Source organism: Erinaceus europaeus, chromosome 12 (assembly GCF_950295315.1).
Source record: "Erinaceus europaeus chromosome 12, mEriEur2.1, whole genome shotgun sequence".
Lineage (NCBI taxonomy): Eukaryota > Metazoa > Chordata > Mammalia > Eulipotyphla > Erinaceidae > Erinaceus > Erinaceus europaeus.
The window spans coordinates 43,067,362-43,092,875 of NC_080173.1; the positions used below are offsets into that span (position 1 = coordinate 43,067,362).

Consider the following 25,514-nt stretch of genomic DNA (forward strand, 5'->3'; position numbering starts at 1 on the left):
CAGAGAGAAATGGAAAGAGGAGGGGAAGACAGAAAGGAGGAGAGAAAGATAGACACTTGCAGACCAGCTTTACTGCTTATGAAGTGACTCCCCTGCAGGTGGGGAGCCGGGGATCGAACCGGTATCCTTAAGCCTAAGGCTGGTCCTTGCGCTTTGTGCCACCTGCGCTTAACCCACTGTGCTACCACCCAGCTCCCAAGAGGGGTACATTTCTACACAATTCCCACCACCAGAACTTTGTATCCCATCCTCTCCCTTGAAAGCTTTCCTATTAGTTCCTCTTATTTCTAATTGCTCTTGCCTTCTAACATGGAGTTTTCAACAGAGGGTACTGACCTAAAGATTCAGTGTTGCTTGGTATAGGGTTTCTTTATATTTGCTCACAATGGAAAATTGTTTTTGCCAGTTTTCTGTTTTACTTATCATTGATTTGTAGGAGGCATTTTAGAAACATAAGTGGGAAAATACATTCAAGTTAACTGACACTATCCAATAAATTAAGACAGGGAGCTGGTGGTAATGTACCAGGTTAAACACACATAGTACAAAGTGCAAGGGCCCACTCAAGGATCCTGGTTCGATTCCCCAGATCCCCACCTGCAGGGGGGGTCACTTCACAAGTGGTGCAGCAGGTCTGCAGGTGTCTTTCTCTCCCTCTCTTTATCTTCCACTCCTCTATGGCCTCTAGGAGGAGTGGATTTGTAGTGCTGGCACAGCCCCAGTCCCTGCAGGTAAAATAAATAAATAAATAAATAAATAAGACAGGAAGCTCAGATTCTGAGATTCCTCATTGTTCCAGTGTCCCCATATGTCTTTTCAAAGTAAATGTAAATTTTTATTTTTTAAATTTTTATCTCTAATTTGATAGAATGGAGACAAATTGAGAGGGAAGGGGAAAGAGAAACACCCGTGGCGATGCTCCACCCCTCATGAAGCTTCCCCCTTGCAAGTGGGGGTTGGGAATTTAAACCCAGGTCCTTGTGCATGGTAATGTGTGTACCTTTGCCCAGCCCCCAAATATTTATTTCTAAAGATTTGGTCATTCATTTATGAGAGAGAGAAGACCTGGGTTCAAACTTGATATCTTGCTCATACAAATCCTGCACTTTACAGCTGATCAAATCTCCAGCTACCATAGTTTGTCTGTATTCATTGTGCAAAATAAAAAGCTCATAGCTATGAATATTAGAAAGCTGGTATTTTCTTTCTTTTTATTTGTTTAATTTTTTTTTAATTTATGTTTTCCCTCTAGGATTATCATGGGTTTGGTGCCTGCACTCCGAATCCATTGCTCCTATGGGTTTTTTTTTCCTTTTTTTTTTCTTTTTACTTTTTTGGATACAATAGAAAGAAATTGAGAGGTGAGAGGAAAATAGGGAGAAAGATATACACCTTCAGACCTGCTTTACTCCCCCCTGCAGGTGGGGAGGCAGGGGCTCTAAGTAGGATCCTTGTATGAGCCCTTGAGCTTTGTATTTTGTGCGCTACCAGGTGTGCACTACCACCTGGCTCCCAATACTGGTGTTTTTTGCACTTGAATATTCCCCACAAGGTTACCATGGATTTTTCACTTAATTTGTTTATTCATTTCCTAATCATGCAAGAATATGAACTGTTTCCTCACAGAAATTTCCATGGAAATGCTATTTCTTACATTGATGGAGAAACATGGAAGCCATTCCGTTGGGCTGAGAAACTGTGAGTATACACTCCAAACATAAATTAGAAACACTGCATTTTTTTTAATGTAGAAGACATTTAAGCCATCTTGTTTATGAATAATGATAAAAGAATATAAGACAGGTAATATCCATACTTAAGTTGAACTGATAAAATACTAACACCAGTCAAATACACTAATCTGAATAAATATTTGTACCTGCATGCTCACCACAATATCAAATGGTGGGAACAACCTAAGTGCCCGTCTTAGATGTATGAATAAAAAAAAGATGTGGTATATTTATATATAAAGCAGTAGTACTCAGCAAAAAAAAAAAAAAAAGTGAAACCCTTTCATTGGTTACAATATGCATGAAGGGATTATGCTATGGGGTATAAGTCAGATGGACAAAGACAATATTGTTTGTTCTTTAGTGAAAGATGAAAAGAACAAAACAAAAACAGAATATTAAAATAGAACAAGGTAATACATAGAAGTGGGGAAAGGAGTGGGTGGTCAAATCTGGCACAAGGTCAGTTATATGGTAAAGAACGGAAACCAGACTTTCATGGGGTGAATATAGCATAATATGTAGACAGGTGTATGGATATATAGAGCTTTACACCTAAAAATTATGTAATGTTCTTAACCAATGTTACCTCAATGAAAGTTTTCTGAAAAAAACAAACAATGGCAGACCTCAGCACTAATAGATCAATAATTACTACACACACACATACAAACACTTGTATAAGTTGAACAGAATGTAATTCATACAATTTTGACCAACCAGTTTTTGACAAGCATAGACTTTCCAACAAATGGTGCTGGAAATGTCATATCTTATTCAGACATTAAAATCAAAATTAATTAAATATTTAAATGTAAAACACAAAGCCATAAAAATTTTAGGAGGAGACCTTTGAAATCTAGAACTAGGTGAAGAGTGTTAGACATGTGACCAAAAACATAATCCATGAGTGAGAAAAATGACAAGTCATTTCATCAAAATTCTGCTTTATTAGGCCTTGCCATGTGAGAAACACTGCACTGTAACTTCTTGGTCCAGAATTTTGAAGTTATTACCTCTGAGAAAAGGTATTTCATGCTCCAAATCAACCTCTGTTGATTGCAATTCTGTGCTTGCTTTCAAAATTACAATTTGGCAGACTTTTAAAAAATAATGTTTTATTTATTTACTAATGAGATAAATAGGAGGAGAGGGAAGAGAGAAAGAACCAGACACCACGCTGGTACATATGCTATCGGGATTGAACTCAGGACCTCATGCTTGAGTGTTCAGTGTTTTATCCACTGTACCACTTCCCAGACCACTTGGAGGGCCTTTTTAAAAATCACTTTAAGTTATTTTCCATTATATAAGTAATATAAGATTATGTTCACAATAAAGATGTAAAAAAGAAATAATAACTATAGTGAAAACCCTCCCAGTACTCTATCATCAAACCCTAAGGTAAGCATCATCCTGAATTTAGCATGTATTCTTCCAGGCCTTTTTCCTGTGCACTTGCTTTCATACATGTAGGTTTGTTGTGAAATATATATATTTCCCATATTGGGTTGTGAGAAAAATTGTCATGTATTTTTCTGCTTTTCTATGTACAAATGCATCTCCAACAACCCAATACTTAGATGCCTACGTAAAATTGCATAATACAGATATATCACAGTTTAGTAGTTATCCTATTTATGGGTGTTTAATTATATTCACTTTTCATTTTCAACCGAAACATTGTTAAACTTTGCTGTTGGGACCACGCCCCTGTAATCCTCTGTGTTAAACTGTGATATCTCTTTGACCCTAGGGATGTCCATTTTTGAACAAAATTTAATAAATACTGTTTTTTAGGTAACCTTAGCCTATCAGTGTTTTAGAGGTACATTTTTTCACTTCTTCCAAAATACATTACCACACCACTACCCCTCAAAAGCACCAGTATGCTTTAATCAAAGCCCATGGGACCACCTCTCCTCCCATGGGCATCCCCATAACCCTTTGTTAACCTCAGTTCTTCTGTCAGAGTCCATAATTTTCTTATTTATTTTCCTATCTTTGTTTTCCCTCATTATATATTCTCATTTCATTTCATAAATTCAGAAGCTTATCTGAAAAGCATTTTGTGCCTCCTTCAAACTTGATTAATAATCTGACAAAATAAAAGTAATCTTATGTGATCTTCTGTATTCTGAACTTTGACTATACCATGCAAGACCTTTCTAGTGTTTGTAGTTTCTGAGAAATCAGCAGATAAAGGCAGAGAACAAAACATAATGATTATGCAAAAATATTTTCATGTCTGAGGCTCCAAATCCCAGATTTCAATCCCCTGAACCACCATAAGCCAGAGCGCCTAGGAGTATTCTGGTAAGAAAAAAAAATTAATAAGAAAATATGAAATTTTGCATGGTAATTACCCCTAGGGCTCAGTGAGAAAGTTGTGATTGGGAGTATGGGTACACTGGGATATGAACCATATTCTTTCTTTACATGAATGTTATTACATGTCTATTTGTTTTATAATTGTCAAACTATTTACTGTATTTATGTATAGCAAAAAAAATTTAACAGAGTAAAATATCAAATGGTGGTGCCAGGTATATAGTTCAGAGGTAGAGTGCATGCCTGGTATATATGAAGCCCTGGGTTCAATTTTTGGCACACAAAAAAAATTAAATGGTTTCACTTGTAGCACTCAAACTTCTGTAGGGGCATGAAGCTTCTATTTTCTAGTGGCAGTTCTGCCAGTGTGGGTGCCACTCAATTTGGTTCTAACAGAGACTTGTGACCTAGAGCGTAGACTTTAGATAATGTTGTTAGATGGTAGAGTATATAGGTATGTGTGTGTGTGTGTGTGTGTGTGTGTGTGTGTGTGTGTGTGTGTGTGTGTGTGTGTGTGTGTGTTGAAGAAAGAGAAACATAAAGAAGGATGTGAGAAAATGAGTTTAACACAAAGACAACACCTATATCCAGTGAAGAAGCAATTACAGAAGTCAGAACTTCCACCTTCTGCACCCCAAAAAAAATTTTGGTCCATACTCCCAGAGGGATAAAGAATAGGAAAGTTTCCAAGGGAGAGGAAGGGACACAAAACTCTATGGTGGGAACTGTATGGAATTATACCTATATTACCTTACAATCTTGTAAATCAATATTAAATCTCTAATAAAAAATAAAAAGCAAAGACAAGACCACCACCCGTAACTTAAATAAAAACTATAGTGTTTAGGTAGCACCACCCGTAACTTAAATAAGAACTATAGTGTTTACGTAGCACCATTTACCCACTATAGGGCTTTGTCCTAACTAGTGAATAATTGTAATTGTTTTGCATTTTGACCCAGAAGGAATTTTTTTGTTTTTCAGAATTCTCAGTGAAAATTATTTGACTGAACTACATACAGATTCATTTGAAGGCCTGCTGTCCCTCCAGTATTTGTAAGCTCATAATTATTTGACTTTAGATATATAGCCTATTTTAAAAATAAGGGGCTCAAATTAGATAACCTCTGGGATTCCTTCTAGCAATAAAATTATAAGTATATTTAGGATTAATTAGACTTAACTACCTCCTATAATGTTTTAATTTTCTCTTCACTTATAAAGGAAAAGTAATGATGAAATATGAGCAGTATAGACATCTATATGAACCTTGTTATGTATCTATTCATATATTTTTTGTGGTTCACAGATCAATTCTAGCCAATAGTATATTTTTAAATGAGAATAAACCAGAACATTGCTCTAATTTTTGCTGTTCTGGAGAGTGGACCTGGGGTGTCATGCATGTAAGTCTATACTCTCCCCATAACCTAAATCTACACTCTAGGTCACAAGTCACTGTTAGGACCAAATTGGGTGGCACCAACACTGGTAGAACTGTCAGGTCTCTAAATGATAAAGTGAAAAAAGGGGGTGGGGGGAGTGGATAACAAAAAAGATGCCAAACAAAACCCTAGAAGTGACTATGCTAGTAGGGAAGTGACATTGCTCTGTAGGAAATTCTAGCTCTACGTATCCTCTAAAACTCAAGAAATTCAGTGTGTTCTTCTTCCATCTCCAGAAATTTAAATAAAGTTTAATGCTGGAGTTAAATAAAAAAAAATCAGAAGATTTTTGAATCAAGAAAGACAGATTAAATCTAAAAGGAACCAGTGAAAGCCATTCTCATAACAGAGCTTCTCTCACACTGTGTGAAATCACCTATTTCCAGTCTCTTGATGCTGTGGTACCTCTCTTTTCATCTCTATTTCTCTATCTAAAAGTTTTAAAACATCTATAGTTGTATGTTTTTTAAAGAAAACTATGAAGGTGAAAGAGGTAAGAGCAGGCTTAGAGTGACTGAAAGGTACAAATAACTATGATTTAGGTAAAAACTATTTTTTCAATATTTTAATTCTGACCTGTACTAATTGTTCTTCATAATTAGATACCTAATAGCTAATTGAGAAATATTTTCCTTTTATTTTTTTCCTAGAGATTTGTCCTGCAATAAAATACAGTCTATTGAAAGACGTACATTTGAATCACTACCATTTTTGCAGTTTGTGTAAGTTACAAATATAATTTCATTATCTTTGAAATTTTTATAAAACTCAACTGTTAATCTTTTTATTATTCATGTTCAAATATGATTAAATTTTTACTAGTATAAAGCTGCTAAAACTACATGCAATTTTAATTTTTTTTTTTTTTAACCAGTGCATTGCTCAGCTCTGGCTATGGTGATACGGGGAATTAAACCTGAGACCTGGGAGCCTCAGGCATGAGAGTCTATTTGCTTAACTCTTATGCTCTCTCCCCCATCCAAGTTGCTAAAACTATATAGCAAATCTTTTTGTCTCTAGCAAAGATTAGTCAAGAATTAGTACACAGATCAGAGTGAATCATTCCATTGACAGAACAGTGGTTATCAATCAGAATGAGTTTGAATCCAGGTAACATCTGGCAAAATCTTGATATATTTGTGTATGTTAAATATTTGCAGATGCTGCTGGCATCTATAGGGCAGGGGCAATATATACTACTAAACACCTGCAGTGCTTCTCCCCCCTCCCCCGTGTAAATTATCCAGCCTAGAATGATATTCTAGAGAAATTTAAAGAAGATTGCTGAGCACAGTATTTTTAGATCTAATGTACTATATATATAAAGTATAAACATAAGCAGTTATCTTTTACAGTGAGATTTCTCTAAAGTATGGATAAAATGGAGACTTCTTTTCATCACATATAAATTAGAATCAGTGTCAGGGAGCTGGATGGTGGTGCATGCAGTTGAGCACACATAATACTGAGAGGAAGAACCCTGGTTTGAGCCCTGCACCCCACCTGCAGGGGGAATGCTTCATGGGCAGTAACGAAAGTTTCTCTCCCTTTCTATTGCCTCCTCCCCTCTCAATTTCTCTCTCTCCTATTAAGTAAACTAGAAATTGAAGAAAGGAAGGGAGGAAGGAAAGAAGAAAGGAAGGAAGAAATGAAGGGAGGAAGGAAGGAAGGAAGGAAGGATGGAAGGAAGAAAATGTGGCCACCAAGAGCAGTGGATTTGTAGTACTGGCACTGAGCCCCATGGATAACCCTGATTAGTGGTCTGAAAGAATATCTTTTCTTCTTTGCTTGTCCTTTGTTTATTTTTTAGAAATCTTGGTTGCAATTTAATCACAGAACTGAGCTTTGGAACATTTCAGGCCTGGCATGGAATGCAGTTTTTACACAAAGTGTAAGTGAAGTTAATGATATATATCTATATCTATATCTATATATCTATATCTATATCTATATCTATATCTATATCTATATCTATATATATACATATATGGACATTATATGTAAAAAAAAATCATATAGTTATTGGCAAACTGGTTGTAAACCAGAGTGCTGGGAGCCAGCCCCGGCGAAAGTAATTAAGAGTCCCTGAAGGAAAGGGAAGTCTGTGAGATGAATGAGTAACATGTTAGCTGCTTTAGGTGCAGAAGAGAAGTATCTCTGCTGTCTCTCTGCAGAGCTTTATTTTAAAACATTTTTTGTCTGGATATAGTTGACATCATATAAGATAGTTTTCATTAACATCAAGGATACAGATGACATCATGTATAATTGTGTTCATTAACATCAGGAATACCTTAAACATTATTATTATTAGTAGTAGTAGTAGTAGTATGTTTTCCTTAGAAAGTTCCCTAGGTCTGGGGCATCCTGATTTTCCCTTGAAAGTTTCTTGGTTCTGGGGTAGCCTAAATCTACCCTTGAAAGTTTCCTGGGTCTGGGGTAGTCTAAATCTACCCTTGAAAGTTTCCTTGGTCAGGAGTAGTCTAAATTTTCCCTTGAAAGTTCCCTTGAAATGACCATCTGTGTTTTGACCATCTCCCTGCTCTGACCTTCTGTATGAATAAATATTTTTCCCTGGATAATAGCTTTTCTTCTTAATCTTTTTTCCCTGTAATAGCTTTTCTTCTTAATCCATTCTTGGATGGGTCTAAACCAAGTCTTTTGTAATACCTAGTAAGCTGTCTACCTAAAGAAATCATCTGCTGTAAAGTAAGCACACAACATGGGGGCTCCCTTCTGGTTAACCTTTGCATATAAGAAAGTTTACTAGCTTCTACCCATATACCCTAACATTAGCTATTTAACTATACAACCTCTATAATTATTATAGATACTTGTAAGTGAGGCAGGGGGTTTGTGGGTGAGGGTAAGTAATAGCGCCTCTTTATATTTAGATGGAAACCACAGTCTGCCACTCATGATACAAGCCACACATAATTCTGGCTTTTGGTCTGAGTTCAGCTAATTGAGAAACTGTAGTGGTGATAAGTAGCTCTTTTTTCTGAAAGCCTTTCAATGGGTATAGCAGCTTCAGCTCTTAGGCCATTTACAGTCTTGTTACACTTACTGCCATAATTGTTGTCACAATATACTTCCCCCAGGGGTCCCCAGGTATTATTTGTGCATATCCAATTATAGCCAATAGGTCTTTAAATGATCAATGTAATTAAAAACAAATAGCTTCGGTTTAGTCTAGAACTTCCCACTCTGCAGTAGGTTCCAGTCTGTTTAGACTTTGTCTGGCAGCAGACGGGACGTCACCTCCGCCATTTCACAAAAAAGATGAATAGTTTCAGTTCGGTCCTGGCTTGCTCAGACTTTGTCAGACAGCAGCCATGACTTCACCTCCACCACCAGAGTGAACTCTAAATGTATGTCTTGAGATCAATTCTTTTTTTTTTTTCAAATGAGGAAACTAAGGTACAAAGAGACCAAGAAATTTATCCCATATATGCCATGTTTTGCATTCCCTCTTACTGTACATTGGCATGAGCAATAAAAAGGCACCAGATAACACCTAAGCAGGCATTGCCACAAGAATCCCAGTGATTGTACTCTGATTTGAGACTAGTCCTTGGAATTCTACTTGTGAATTTGACTTTGATCTGCTCATGTGCAAAGTTCTCAACTGGTTAACCATATGGCCACAAGATAACCTTAACTCTGTGCAAGTTTGTCTGGAGCAGTTGACCATCTGCAAAACTCCAACACTGAGGGTAGGGACAAGCAGAAGAGAGAATATACACTACCATAGACCTGGTAAGAACCAAGTTTTAGCATGAGGCTCTCTAGGGAGCAAAAGTTGTGGGTGCTGCTTCAACTATCAACTTCTTTTACATGATAAAACACAAAGAATCTTGAAGATCGTCCACAAGATATTTCTTTCTCCAGTAAACCAAAGCATTGTTTTCAGAGACTGTATGCCTCTAAAGGGAATTATCTGTGGGCAGTAGGAATCTTTGAAGCATAAAAAGTGCTTGTATTAACTATAGTATAACAATAATCATAAAGAAAATACATTGTTATAACCTAATTCCATTTACTATAATTTCTGATTATTCTTCTGTTAAGTGTGGATTTTATTCCTTTTCAGCTCAAAAAATTCTTGGATTTCTCTGTGACATAAACAAATTATAGTGGGTAGGTTTACTGGTTTGAAGGGTATTTGAGACCCAAGGTAAAAATGATCCTCTCTTAAATCTGACTGGAAAAGATTGTCTTACTGTCTAGTTCAGAAATCTAGTTTCATACAGTTCATGTCAGATGAGATGACGGTGTTAAGTGTATGTCTGGAGATGGATTAACAGTTCCTACAGATGCCAGTGTGTGCCTGCCTCACTTCTTCCTTCATTAAGTTATTGATGCCTAACTGGAGGAAGCAACACTGAGGTTCAGTTTCTCTTTTGCCAGAGCATACGCTATTAGAGCCTCCACCAAGAAATTCACTAACAAGAGTTGGGCAGTAGCGCAGCAGGTTAAACTCATGTGGCACAAAGTGCAAGGACCTGTCTAAGGATGCCAGTTCGAGCCCCCGGCTCCCCACCTGCAGGGGAATCTCTTTACAGGCGGTGAAGCAGGTCTGCAGGTGTCTGTCTTTCTCGCCCCTCTCTGTCTTTCCCCTCCTCTCTCTATGTCTCCCTGTCCTATCCAACAATGACGACATCAATAACAACAATAATAACTACAACAATAAAACAACAAAGGCAACAAAAGAGAATAAATAAATTTTTTTTAATTCACTAACATCAATGTAATATCTTAAACTCATTGCCTTCAGAAAGCACTCCATAACACTAAAAGTTCCTTATATGAATCTGAGTTGCACTGTAATTATGTAGGAAACATGGGGGTTGGTAGAACTTATGGCATTGCCATTGGTAAGCATTAATGAACTCATTTGAGCATTCACTGAGTGCCATGCCCACTGTGTGTCAGACTGGTGTGCTAAGTGTTGCTAAGTGAATAGGACAGGGATCTTGTCCCTGTGAAGCTTTCATACTCGAAGAAGGAAGATGTATATAGATGGGGAAAATATGCAAGAGTCATACTGCTAGCATTTCTGTAGCAGGGTGACAAGGTAGAGATGTGACATGGTGGGTTAGAAAAGATTCATAGTGGAGGAGGCACCAATTGTTTATAATGAGTTTCTCTGTTCATCTTAAATGGCAGGAAAAGCTAATGAATCAGAGCTAGCTGGTATTGGAAATAAATTAATACTCATGTGACATGATATAACACTGCTGAGCTCCTAAGTGTAATTTGTAGTTACTTTCAAAAGTTTGTCATCACATAGGAAATATATGTTGGGGCGGGCATGGTCATTCTTTGTTTTAGACAGTCTTTGTAATAGACAAAACTGATTTTCTTCAGGTACCATTTGCCATAACAAGATACAAACTATGTTGCATTCTCTACTAATTTATTTGTATCTTATTCCTATTTTCTATATGATCATTTTTCTTTTGTTTTTAAATCATACTTGCTACTACCTCATTTGTTTTTCAAGCCATTTTTTATTTGTAATTAATGGTGGTTTACAAGATTGTAAGATTACAAAGTATAGTTTCAAACCCCACCCACCACCAGAGCTCTTTGCCTCCATGCTCCCAATGATAACCACCACTATAGTTCTGAGAGTCTTGGAGTTTGTTTGCTTCTGCTTTTTTGCTTTGTTTGTTGTTGTTTTGCAAGTTCATGTATATTGCACCTCTAGATGCCATAGATGAGTGAAATCATCCAGTAGTTATTTTCAGCTCTTATTTCACTATCATGTCTCTTTTCTTCATGGTTGTCTTTCTCATTTTTAAAACCATTTGATTGAATAATTAATGAGTTACAGGACAGTTCTTAACAATTCAGGTCCATTCTCTTTTCTTAAATGCTATACATTGGAAGAATAGAGAAAGAGGCCCACTTACTCTTCTATATCAGCAAATGTAGCTATTCCCGGAGACAAATAATGTAAACTGCCGGTGTTTGAAATCTAAGAGAAAGAGTACATAAAGGAAAAAATTCATTCCCACATGATTTTTTTAAATTCCTAAGTTGATAAATGTTCCTTATACCCAAGATAAATTATTCATTCGTATGATCATTATATTCCTTTTGAGTATGATTACACTTTTACAAACTTACATTATTTCTAAATTTGTTATATATGAAAGACAAGCTTTTCAAGTAAGATCTTACTGGGAACCATTGAACTGGTAAAATGATAATTCTCTAGAAAAGCATGGGCTGACTGGTGGCACACCTGGTTGAGTGCACATCACAGTGCTCAAGGACCCAGGTTCAAGCCTCTGATCCCCACTCCAGGGGGAATGCTTTGTAAGTGGTGAAGCAGTGATGTAGGTGTCTCTCAGTCTCTCTTCCTTTCTATCTCCCCCTTCCCTTTCAATTTCTGGCTGTGTCTTATCAGATAAATAAAGAAAATAAAAAATATAGAAATGAAGCTATAAAGGAATTCTTGTTTCATCTTATTCCATCTCATACTGAGGATATGGGCTTTTTCAATACTACTCTATGTGAAGAATAGCAATCTTCAAGAAATTAAAGTAACACACATCTCACTGTTCTACAGATTTTTTTAATGTAGACAAGTAATTCATTTTATTTCAAGAAAATTTTTACAGTTGAATATAAATTAAAGGCCTGCTTGTACACCAAAGCCAAGTCCTTGGGGTGGTTCTGTCAGAGAAATAAGGCCCCCAGATGGCTCACAAGAAAATCATCCACTCCTTGGCACAGGTTTTGGAATTTTGCCTGCCTTGATCTCATCAATAATTTCTTCAATATATCTAGGTATCAGATCCTCATAGTAGTTGTCATTCATTTGAACCATTGGTGATTTACACAGACACCTAAACATTCCACCTCAATAAGAGGGGAAAGTTTGTCAGGTGAGGTCTCCTCAAACTTTATTCCAATTTAATTCTGAATGGCTGCCAGGATGCTATCAGAGTTTCAAGCATGCAAGGTATAGACATGAGTGTGCTATTTACCAGCTGGCTTTCAATTATACATGGTCTAAAAAGTTGCTACTTCATACACTCTCATTGGAGGTACTTGTAAAAATAAAAATAAAAATAACTTGTGCTACCTTATTCACAGCAGAAATGGGGAGCCATTCATTGGTTCTTCGAGCTAACTCTAGGACTGGAAGAATAGCTGATGCTTTATGCCCTTCTGGATAGTTTTTCACAATTGCTTCTATCATAGTTTTCTGGTGTGAGTATCTGGGTGATTCTCGGTACTATCTCAATACTATTCTCAGTACAGATAAGGATCCGCTAGCTTCATTTTGCATGACTCTCTTACAAGGATTCTTTATGTGCCTTCCCCACTGGGAGGGAGGCCAGAAGCCTCAGCCCAGAACACCATGGAGAAGAACATGGCAGGCCAAACTGGTGGCCTTTCCCTTGTTTCTTTAATATATATGCCCAGCACTGCTGAAAAGTCATTGGTTCAATTCCAGGGTTCTGAATAAAGTTACATCTTATTTAAGTTCAGGTGGCTTTGAAGTTAGAACTAAATTCAAATTCTAGTTCTGTTCCTTATTAGCTTGGCAAGTCATATTATCTCTCACTGCTTGAGTTTCCTCATTTGTAAAATGGAGTAATAATGTCTACCACTTAAGATTATAATGAAGACTAAGTGGGAAATACCTGGCAGCCCATTAGAGAACAGTTATATCATGTGCTCTTACCCAGGTGCGCCACTGCCTGGCGCCTTAGAGAACAGTTGTGATAATTGTATTTGCAATGTTATGAAAAAATACACTAATGATTCTTGAATAGAGTTTATCTAAATAAATGTAGGCTTTCTTTTACTTATTCCTGTTTTTTTTTTGAGAGGGGTGTAGTAACTTTAGTATTTTAAACTTTATCTAATTTTATAGGAAAGAAAGACATTGGGAGAGAGAGGGAGGGAGGTGAGGGGTAGAGGGAGGAATAGACCTACAGCATTACTTCATTGCTTGTGAAGCTTTCTCTCTACAGATGAGTGCCAGGAGCTTGAACTGAGGTCCTTGTGCATGGTAACACATACACTTAACTAGATGCACTACCACCAGGCCCCTGCTTTACTTATTTATTTTTTAAATATTTATTTATTTATTCCCTTTTGTTGCTCTTGTTTTATTGTTGTAGTTATTATTGTTGGTGTTATTGATGTCGTCATTGTTGGATAGGACAGAGAGAAATGAAGAGGAGAGGGGAAGACAGAGGGGGGAGAGAAAGACACCTACAGACCTGCTTCACTGCCTGTGAAGTGACTCCCCTGCAGGTGAGAAGCCGGGGCTCAAACCGGGATCCTTAGGCAGGTCCTTGCGCTTTGCACCACCTGCGCTTAACCCGCTACGCTACCGCCTGACTCCCATGTTTTATTTATTTTAAAGAACTGAAAAGAAAAATAAAATAATAAAATAATAAATTAAATTAAAATAAATAAAACACACACACACACACAAAAAGCAACAATGAAACTCCATACCAACTAGGATGATTATAATCAAAGGACAGAAAACAGCCAGTATTGTTAAGGACTGTAAAGAAATTATAACCCAATACACTACTGGTGGGAATGTAAAATAGTGCCTTTATTTTTTTTTAATTTTGATTTATAAAACAGAAACACTGACAAGACCATAGGATAAGAGGGGTACAATTCCATATAATTCCCACCACCAGAGTTCTGTATCCCATCCCCTCCGTTGAAAGCTCTCCTATTCTTTATCCCTCTGGGAGTATGGACCCAGGATCATTATGGGGTACAGATGGTGGGAGGTCTGGCTTCTATAGTTGCTTCCCTGCTTCTTCTTCTAGCGTTTGCCCTTCTTCCGTAGCCAGTCAACAGCGTCAGGTTGAGCCTGATGTAAAGTTTCGAGACCTCCTTTGAATCTGGAGAGGTGGCAGTCGTTGACTATGTGGGTCATAGTCTGTCTGTAGCCGCAGGGGCAGTTCGGGTCGTCTCTGGCTCCCCAGCGATGGAACATAGCGGCGTACCGGCCATGGCCTGTTCGATAGTGGTTGAGGAGGGCCCAATCATAACGTGCTAGGTCAAAGCCGGGTTGACGCTTGCAGGGGTCTGTGATGAGGTGTCATGGGTATTGGCATGTCAATCCATACCCTCCGCCTGTCTCTCCCTAGTGAGGCAGAGGTCTGGGGAGGCAGGGCTCCAGGACACAAATGGTGCTGGGAAAATTGAGTTGAAACATGCAGAAGAATGAAACTGAACCACTTTATCTCACCAGAAACAAAAGTCAATTCCAAATGGATCAAGGGCCTGGATGTTAGACCTGAAACTATCAAATACTTAGAGGAAAATATTGGTGGAATACTATATTTCCCACCTAAACTTCAAGGGCATCTCTGATGATACAAACTCAATTGTAAGGAAGACAAAAACAAAAACAAGTTAATGGGACTACATCAAACTGAAAAGCTTAAACACAGCAAAAGAAACCCAAACACAGAGACCCAAACAAAGAGACACCTCCTAGAATGGGAGAAGATCTTCACATGCCATACATCAGACAAGAGGCTAATAACCAAAATATCTAAAGAACTCACTAAACTTAGCAACCAAAAAAGCAAATGACCCCATCCAAAAATGGGCAGAGGATATGAACAGAACATTCACTCCAGAAGAAATCTAAAAGGCCAACAAACATATGAAAAATTGCAGCAGGTCACTGATTATCTGAGAAATGCAAAAATAAGACGAGATACCACCTCACCCCTGTGAAAACATCATACATATAAAATGACAGCAGCAACAAATGATGGAGAAGTTGTGGGGACAAAGGAACCCTCCTGCACTGCTGGTGGGAATATAAATTGGTCCAACTTCTGTGGAGAGCAGTCTGGAGAATCCTCACAAGGCTAGAAATGGAGCTTCCATATGACCCAGTAATCCCTCTCCTAGGGATATATCTTACAGACTCCATGACACCCAACTAAAAAGATATGTATACACCTATGTTCAGTGCCTTTATTTTTTTATCTGTATGACCATTTCTCAAAATTTGATATATGAAGTTACTGTAGACAGACCCACTAATCCACTCCGAAATATATGGAGGCATATAACCAAGAGAAAACATATGTCTACACAATGTTTACAGCGGCATTATTACATTAAACAGTGAAAACAACTCAAATGCATATCATTTGAATAAACAAAATGTGCAACAGCCATACAGTGAACAATCATCCCAAAATAAAAATGTGTGAAGCACTAGTACAAATTACAATAGATGAACCTTGAACTCATTATGTGTTGGTATGATTCTGGATTCTGCTTGTGAAGCCTTCTGTTTTTATTATCACATTGGGTTTGCTTGTGTTGCTTGCTATGTGTTCTATTTGCACGTCCACTGTTGTCTGGGCACCACCCTGCCTCCTGGATATTGGTTTGGTCTCCCCCCCCCCTTCTTTGACTCAGAAACCAAGAAATTTTATTTATTTGCATTTAACTTTATTTAATTTTTTGGAGATAAAGGAAGAATACATTGAATTTATTGAATTTTGGAGGACACTTAGAGCTAGTATTTCCTTTATTTTTTTTAAACCAGAGCACTGATAAGTTCTGGCTTATGGCTGTATGGGGGATTGAATCTGGGTCTTTGGAGCCTCACGCATGAGAGTCAATATGCATAACCATTATGCTATCTACCCCAGCCCAAGCTACTATTTCCTACCCCCAGCCTGAGCTATTATTTCCTAGAGATCAATGCCACTTACTCCCTTAACCCTACCCCACTTTTCACTTTATCATTTAGAGACCTAGGTAATTTCTAAAGATAACTAAATTGTTTAGTTAAAGGTAAATCATTTTAAAAGCCTAAGAGTGATTTAGAAGTAAACACAAAAACAATTTTTACATTGATGTTCCAATCAGTAAATGAATATGAATTTTCATGGTAGCTATTGAAAATGCAGATAATTTTAATTTCATCTTTTTAGAGTTCTCAATCGTAATCCTCTGGTAACAGTTGAAGATTCATATCTTTTTAAATTGCCAGCACTAAGATATTTGTAAGTATAACAATTTCATGGTTCATGAGATGATTTTTTTGCTTTTGTCAAGGACTGAATATTTTATATCTAAGATAAAATATAATCATTTTAACTGAGTTATTGAAGTAAGAGTTATTGACAAAAGAAAGGAATAAGAATGTATATGAGCAAAATAGCCAGAGTTATAGAGCAGTGTTGAGAATACATAGACATGAAACTAATGGATGTGTGTAGGAATACCATTTTCCCACAAAACAAAAAACAAAGTGTACATTAGTTTGAAAGAAGGAAGAAAAAAGAATTAAGACATATAGATGCAATTAAGAATAAGAAATATGGGGGCCTGGCAGTAGCACTGCTGGTTAAGCACACATGGCCCGAGGCACAAAGATCTGGGTTCAAGCCCCCAGCTCCCCACCTGCAGGGGGCTGCTTCACAAGTGGTGTAGCAGGTCTGCAGGTGTCTATCTTTCTCTCCCTCTCTCTGTTCTCCCTTCCTCTCTCGATTTCTCTCTGTCCAGTCTAACAACAATGACAACAATAGCAACAACAATAATAGTAACGATAAACAACAAGGGCAACAAAAGGAATAAAATAGCCTCCAGGAGCAGTGGATTGATAGTGCAGGCACCGAGTCCCAGTGATAACCCTGGAGGCAAAAAAAAAAAAAAAAAAGAAGAAATATTAGGACTCGAAGATGGCATAGTGGTTATGCAAGTCTCTTTCATCCTGAGGACCTGAGCTTCCAAGCTGAGCAGCACTCAGAGAGAGAGAGAGAGAGAGAGTAGGGTGGGGGTGGTTATGCAAACAGAATCTCAATCCTGAGACTCTAAGGTCACAGGTTCAGTCTCCCACACCACCATAAACTAGAGCTAAGCAGTGCTCTGGTAATAAGTAAATAAATAAGTAAATAAGATAATAAGGAAGATCATTTTTTCGTTTCATTTTTATGACCTTTCATATTTATTGGGGATTTTTTTTTAAGTTAGTGATTTAATATTGGTTTATAAAATTGCAAGATAATGGGTACAATTCCACACTGTTCCCTCCACCAGAGTTCTGTTTCCCCATTCCTTCCATTAGAAACTGCAGTGGCTCTCCCAAGGTCAGGTTGACTATAACTGTCTGTCTGTCTAGCTATATGTATTTTGCCCATTTTTTCTATGGTCTTGCCTTCTCTTCCTTTCAAGCCATACCTACACCTATTACTACCTCTGAGTTTTTCCTCCCCCCCTTCATTTCTTTCTGGGTCTTGATGGAATTGGGTTTCAGAGCCCTTTGGTCATCTTCCAGCATTTCTTCCCCCTCTAGGAGTATGTATCAAAATTATTTTTAACATTTTATTTATTATTGGATAGAGACAGAGAAGTTGAGAGGGGAGGGGAAGATAGAGAGTGAGAGAGATAGAGACACCTGCAGCCCTTCTTTATCACTCATGAAGCTTTCCCCTTGTAGGTGGGGACCAGGGGCTTGAACTTGCACCCTTGTACACTGTAATGTGTGTGTTTTACCAGGTGTGCCACTGCCTGGCCCCCTTAACCAAAATTCTTTATGGGTGCAGAAGGTGGGATCTGGTTTCTGTAATTGCTTCTTTGCATAACATGGGTGTTAGCAGATTGATCCATACCCCAGCCTATTTCTGTCTTTCCTTAGTGGGGTAGGGCTCTGAAGAGGTGAGGTTCCTGGACACATTAGTGAGATCATCTGCTCAGGGAGTTCTAGATAGAATCATAGTAGCATCTGCAATTTGGTTGCTGAAAAGGAATTTAAGATATTAAACAGGACTAAATGTTTAATAAACAGGAACCATAAAGTAAGAATTGGGCAGGTGAGAATAGGGTGGTAAGAAGCTAGGAAGTCAGGTGGGGGAGACAGCATAATGGTTAAGCAAACAGACTCTCATGCCTTAGGCTCTTAAGTCTCAGGTTCAATTGCCCACACCACCATAAGCCAGAGTGAGCAGTGCTCTGGTGTTTCTCTCTGAATCTTTCTCAAAAATAAAATAAATAAAATTTAAAAAAGAAGCTAGGAAGTCTATTTTAGGTATGTTCTTATGGGTCCATGACTAGTAATTTTTTATTGAACTTGACAGTTAACATGGAGTAGACTAAAAATACTATCTGGGAAAATGGTGTCAGGACTGAGACTAGAATTTAGAAAGCTGGATTATAGCAGAGAGTAGTCCCCAAACTTGAAGAGAATATATAAATATAATTAACTGTTTACCCCATCAATCTGACCCAGGGTCCATGTATGTTCATATTTAGCCTGTATAGCCTCTGAGTCCCTTTCACTCAATGCTCACAGTCCATGGTCACAGTTGGGAACATTCTAGGCTACACTCATTTCAGGCAGAGTGGCAGAGTATACTGACCCAGCCTCCCTTCAGAAAGTGGGGCAATCCCTACCATTGCTACTTTATAGTGAGGGCATGGTCCTAGAGAGGCCCTCAAAAGAGCTTATGATGATGTTCTTTAAGGAAGTGACCAATGATGGTGGAGAGAGGGGTCTATTAGAGGTCTAGGCCTATCATTTCTATGGGGGAATCCTAGAATTCCGGACTAGGGCCCCAGGTGATGGGGTATCCTGGTAGTAATCAAAAAGGTCAACATTAAGTGAGCCAGTCTCTTGGAAAGGTTATTTCTTGATGCAGATAAATTCAATTTTTTTTGTACAGACCTTTCTGAATTATTTATAGCAAAAAAAAAAAAAAAAAAAAACTCTTCAGCTGACTTTACAGAAAAGCCATACTTGTATAAACCACATGTCATTAATTATTTTTTTTAAGTGTAGAATGTCTAGATTTTAATTCATATCATTCCTGTTTGGGATTTACCCTTCAGAGACTTGGGAGCAACAGAAGTGTCACTTGGAGCAGTTGAGAACATCCTCACTATGAGTCTTGAATTGGAAAAACTGTAAGTCAATTTTTGTTGCATTTATTTGAACTTGTTTTTTTAGATTTGTTTCATTATTTTATTAAGTGTTGATTTTTTTTTTCCTCAATGGGGCTTCAGTGCTCCAATCTGTCTTCTTCAGACAGGAAGAGACAGAGAGAAAGAAGGTGAGAGGGAGAGATACAGCAGCACCAAGCTTCCTCCAATATGGTGTGGGATGGGTTAGAGCCTGATATAATTACACAGTTAGGTTTTTTCTTTTTCTCCCCGCCCCCTTTTCTTTTCTTTTTATTCTAAAAGAGTCAAAGAGAACAGAGAGGGCATGGAAGATACCTGCCTTCTTACTGTTCTATCACTCGTGAAACATACTCCTTGCAAGTGGAGAATGGGGCATGAACCCAGGTGCTTGAGCATGGTACATATGCACTCTGTGTACCATAACCCAGCATTAAGATTTATTTATTCTTATGAGAGTGAGGGAGAAAAAAACACCACTCACTTTTGGGTTGTGTTGGTGCCAGCAATTAAACCTGGGACCTTTGGGGCCTCAGGCAGACAAATCCTGTGCCATTGAACTACCCTCCAGCCCCAGTCTAATGCGTAAAGTTTTATTTATTTATTATGAGAGAGGGAGAAAAAAATCAGAACATTTCTTAGCTTTGGCAAATCAGCTCCAGGAACTGAACCTGGGTCCGCAGCTATGAAGGCTCTGATCTTTAACACAGAGCTATTTCCTCAGCCCAAGACATTTTTTTATATTATAAAATTCGTTCTTTTAAGTGAATCAGTTTTCGTTTTTTTATTACTTATTTATAAAAAGGAAACACTGACAAAACCATAGGATAAGAGGGGTACAACTCCACGTAGTTCCCACCACCAGAACTCCATATCCCATTCCCTCCCTTGATAGCTTTCCTATTCTTTAATCCTCTGGGAGTATGAACCCAAGGTCATTGTGGGATGCAGAAGGTAGAAGGTCTGGCTTCTGTAATTGCTTCCCTGATGAACATGGGTGTTGGCAGGTCAATCCACACTCCCAGCCTGTCTCTCTCTTTCCCTACTGGGGCGGGGTTCTGGGGAATCGGAGCTCCAGGGCACACGTTTTCATTTTTAATTTAAGAAATATTGACAGATGTTTGATTATGTAACCACAACAGTATCAAGATACAGAAAAGTTAATTGACCCCAAGAAGACCTGTCATGTCCATTTATAATCCATCTCTTCATCACACCCCTAGGACCGCCAACTGTCAATCTGATTTCTACCCTTAAACAGTTTTGCCTTTTTTTAGAATGCCTAATAAACTAAACAACATAGTAGGCATACCCTTTTGTGTTGTTGTACCTATTGGTACTCCATTCTTTTTTTTATTGTTAGCTAGTATTACAGCTGTGTGGATAAACCAGTGTGTTTACATGGCCATCAGTTAGCAGGCACTTAAATTACTTCTTTCCCCACATTTTGTGGATCCAGGTCCTTATACATACATAAATTCTCCACCCAAACCCCCTTTTCATTCAGATAGTGGACATCTAAATCATCTTCCTGTGTCACAGCACCTCCCATGTGGTGCCAGGACTTGAACCTGGGCATCTTGGATGACAAGGTACAAGCCCTAGCTGTTGGGCTCTCTGTAAGCCTTGAGTTATTTCTAGGTTTTTGGTCATTATGGAATAAAGCTGATAAAAACGTTCAAATGTAATGATTTCTATACACAAATGTTTTCATTTCTTTGTGTTGAAATACAAATGAAGCGTTGGGGTTACTGTATCATGCTAAATGTATATTTAACATTTCTAGAAGCTGATAGCCAGTCTCTTACAGTGACAGTATCATTTTGTATCCATCAGTGTGTGTGTGTGAGAGTTGCAATTGTTCCACATGTCCTTTTTTTTTTTTTTTTTTTGCCTCCAGGGTTATCAGTGGAGCTCAGTGCTGACCACTGCTCCTGTAGCCATTTTTCCCCCTTATTTTTTGATAAAATCAAGTGAGATAGGGAGAGAAAGATGCATACAGATCTGCTTCACTGCTTGTGAAGTGACGCCCCTGCAGGTGGGGAGCTGGGGGCTTGAACCAGGGTCCTTATAATTCAACTATGTGCACTTAACCCAATGTGCCACTGCTCAACCCCCCCCCACACACATTTCCTCCTGGTTCTTATATTTCATGTTTCTTATTTTTTATTCAGTGCTATGGAATGATTTCAGTGCCTCTCAAATGCTGATGCCACTCAGCAGCCTCTTGGACCCAACTTTACTTATTTCTTTATTTAGAAAGAGAAAAATAAGGGCCAGATGGTGGCACATCTGGTTAAGTGCCCACATGATATTGCTCCTGCTCCCCACCTGTAGGGGGAAAGCAAGTACTGCAGGTGCATCTGTCTCCTTCCCTTTCTATCTCTCCTACCCCTCTCAATTTCTCTCTGTAGCTATCCAGTAATAAGTAAATAAAAATTCAAAAAAGAAGAAAGAAAAATAGAAAGGAGAGGGAAAGTGAAAGAGAAGCACCACACCACTGCTCCACCATTCATGGTGCTATCCATGGTATGTCTATGTGGCGTCGGGCTCAAACTCAGGACCTCACACAATGTGAAGTGCACACTACTGGATGAGTTATCTCCCTGCCCCAGAATGAACCAGGGCACCACAACAAACAGACAAACAAACAAACAAATAAACAAACAAATAAATAAATAAACAAACAAATTACATTTAGATCTATGAATCATCTTGAGTTCATTTTCTTGTGTGGTATGAGTTAAGTTTGGTGTTTTTTTTTTTTTTTCAGTTAAGTTATTTCTTGATGCCTCATCAGTATAAGAGGTGGTACTCAGACCCTGGGTTTGAAGCCTGGTACCACAGAGGCAGTAGCAGGGATGCTCCATGGATATTGGAGCAGTGCTTTATTGTCTCTCCCCCTTTCTTTCTCTGTTTCACTCTCTTGTCTCTAAATGAAATTTGACAAACTTAAACCCAGGAGGATGTTCATCAGTATCAGGCATGTATGAAGCCCTAAGTTCACTCCCTAGCTGTTGTAATTTAACTTAAAAAGGGGTGAGTGAAGGCTGCTGCGGCATGTAAAAAGATTCACAGCGGGGAGCTGGGAACTGGTTTAAACAATACAAGGCGTATTAGGGTGAAACAAGTAAAAGGCAAAATAAGCACTTATCAAGGGTTAAGAGTACGCTAGGTCCATAAAGTCTAGGTATAGTTATCAAAAGTTTAGTCCCATAAGATAAACAATTATCAGCTCTGGTAAAGGTTGCTCATGACTGTAAAGGGGTCTGAAAGTACCAGCTAGCAGAGTCGCACGTGTTCAGTTCCCAAGAGAAGTGGCCATAGCGGATACCTGGCACACTTCCGTCAAGATACATCTGACCAGGAGAAGCAGCAGCAGCCAAAGAGCTCCAAGTTTCGTGCTTTTTATCTTCCTTTCTCTGTGTGTCCAGCCTCAGGCTGACGTCATTCATATGCTAATAGTCCCAAACTCCTGCATCACATAAAAAACAATTCTGTGTTCCGGGAGGTGGCGTAGTAGATAAGGCTTTGGACTCTCTCAAGCATGAGGTCCTGAGTTCTATCCCTGGCAGCACATGTACCAGAGTTATATCTGGTTCTTTTTCTCTCTCCTATCATTTCTCATGAAAAAAAAATAAATAAAATCTTTAAAAAAAAATTCTGTGGTTTATTACACAACCTAAATTGTGGTAGTCCTCCTCTAGATAACAAGCTAGTAGAAACTATAAGGCTAGTGTAAGTTTCAGATTTCATGAGATTAATAAAGGTAAAGAGGCTCTGCTTTTAGCAGTCTGCTTCTGCTAAAAGTCATCTGTTACTATTTTCACCACATCTTCAAATCCAGTGCTCATTGCTCTAACTTTATCTTCACCTCCTACAGCATCTGCCATATAGTCAGTTCCTCCATTGTAACTAGGTATCCACCTCTCCAGATATTCAAAATCATTTCCCTGTATAGATACAATACAGTCATATATATATAGTGAAGAAATTAAGACTTTATATAATGATATTATCTAATGAAGAGTTGATATTAAAACTTTTCCATTTATATAATTTATTTTTAACAACCTTTTGATATATAGTTAATAATCCATGTTGACACACACACACACATATATACATCATAAAACCATCTCAAAAGAAAATATCTATTATCTCAAAAGGTTTATTTATATTTTTGTAATTCTTCCTTCCTGTTTCTCCTTGACCCCCACAATTTCCATGAAATTATTAATCTGCTTTTACTGTATATTAGTTTCAATTTTCTAGAAATTTGTCTGAATGGAACTATGTGGTATGTACAGTTTTTTTCTTCTTTTTTTACATTTTTTATTTTTATTTATTTATTCCCTTTTGTTGTCCTTGTTTTATTATTGTTGTAGTTATTATTGTTGTTTTGGACAAGACAGAGAGAAATGGAGAGAGGAGGGGAAGACAGAGAGAGGGAGAGAAAGATAGACACCTGCAGACCTGCTTTACCACCTGTGAAACAACTCTCTTGCAGGTGGGGAGCTGAGGGCTAGAACCAGGATCTTTATCATGGTCCTTGGACTTTGCGCCACCTGCGCTTAACCCGCTGCGCCACCGCCCGACTCTCGGTGTGTACAGTTTTTTTAACTGGCTTCTTTCACTCAGAATATTTTGAGATATCTATCTTGCTGTATATGTCCATCTGGCGGTATATAATTATTTTAAAAATATTTTACTACAGTATTTTAAAAAATATTCTTAAAGTTTATTTTCCCTTTTGTTGCCCTTATTTATTTATTTGTTTGTTTGTTTATTGTTACTGATGTCATCATTGTTAGATACGACAGAGAGAAATGGAGAGAGGAATGTCATTCCTCTTGAGTAAATACACAGAAGTGGAATGCCTGGATCTTATGATAGGTGTATGGTTTCTGAAGTGGTTATACCTTTTTTAAGATTTTATTTATTCATGAGAAAGATAGGGGAGAGAGAAAGAACTAGACATTACATGTGCTGTGGGGATTGAACTCAGGATCTCATGCTTGAGAGTCCAATGCTTTACCCATTACACCACTTCCTGGACCACTGGTTATATCATTTTGTATATCCAACATCAGTGCATGGAGAGATCCATTTTCTTCACATTTTTTCCATCATTTGCTGTGATCATACTTTTGGGCTTTGGTTTAATAGGTATGTAATAGCAGCTTTAATTTGTTGAATATATTTCTCTGAGAATGATACCAAACATCTCTTCATAAACTTATTTGAAACTTTTATATCTTTAACATTTTTGCTGATACTTTTGAGATCTGAGAATTCTTTCTTAAATATTTATTATTTGACAGGATAGATAAAAATTGAGAAGGAAAGGGGAAATAGGGAGAGAGAAAGAGAGACGGTAGAGCAGTGGCGTACATGTACACAGACCCAGGTTCAAGCCCCTGGTCCCTACCTGCAGGGGGAAACTTCAGGAGTGGTGAATCAGTACCTATGTGTCTTTTTTTTTTAAATCTACCTCTGTCTCCCCTTCTTAATTTGTCTCTGTCTCTATCCAGTAAAATTAAAAAATAAATTAAAAAAAGAAAAAGGGACACCTGAACGAACACTCATGAAACTTCCCTGCTGCAGGTGTATGGCAATATATACATTCAGCCAGATGCCCCTCTGTCAGGTCCCCACGTTTTAAGAATTATTATATAATTCTGAAAAGATGTTTTTTGTCCAGTATGTAATTTACTAAGGAATTTTATCATTCTGTGACTTTTATTTTATTCCTTATCCCTATGACTTGTATTTTTTTATTTTTTCAAAAGTGACTTTGGCAAGTCAGAAATTATTGATTTTAATGTAACCATTTTTCTTTTATAAATTGTGCTTTTTGTACTAAATCTAAGAAATTTTATCTAACTCAAGCTCATAAAGATTTCTGTTGTTCCTTTTAGAAGCTTTGTAATTTCAGGTTTTTACATGTCAATGTTTGAACAAACTTGTATTCATTTCTGTATGTGGTTTAGACTGAAGTTTACTTTTAGCATGTGGGCATCCAATTGTTTAGCACTATTTGCTACAAATAAAAACAAACAAAAAACTACCTTTT

At 37.8% G+C, this 25,514-nt stretch overlaps 1 protein-coding gene and 1 pseudogene across 1 annotated transcript in view; one reads left to right on the forward strand and one right to left on the reverse strand.

Annotated features, from left to right (window-relative positions):
- The window catches only part of LOC103127446 (leucine-rich repeat-containing protein 37A3-like), a 54,337-nt gene that overhangs the window by 11,287 nt on the left and 17,536 nt on the right, over positions 1-25,514 (forward strand). The window contains exons 2-7 of the mRNA XM_060203304.1: positions 1,627-1,698; positions 5,049-5,120; positions 6,160-6,231; positions 7,320-7,400; positions 16,474-16,545; positions 19,370-19,444. Of these exons, the coding sequence (XP_060059287.1) occupies positions 1,627-1,698; positions 5,049-5,120; positions 6,160-6,231; positions 7,320-7,400; positions 16,474-16,545; positions 19,370-19,444 (444 nt within the window). The remainder of the gene's footprint in view (positions 1-1,626; positions 1,699-5,048; positions 5,121-6,159; positions 6,232-7,319; positions 7,401-16,473; positions 16,546-19,369; positions 19,445-25,514) is intronic.
- On the reverse strand, positions 12,153-12,901 carry LOC103127444 (NADH dehydrogenase [ubiquinone] flavoprotein 2, mitochondrial-like; annotated as a pseudogene).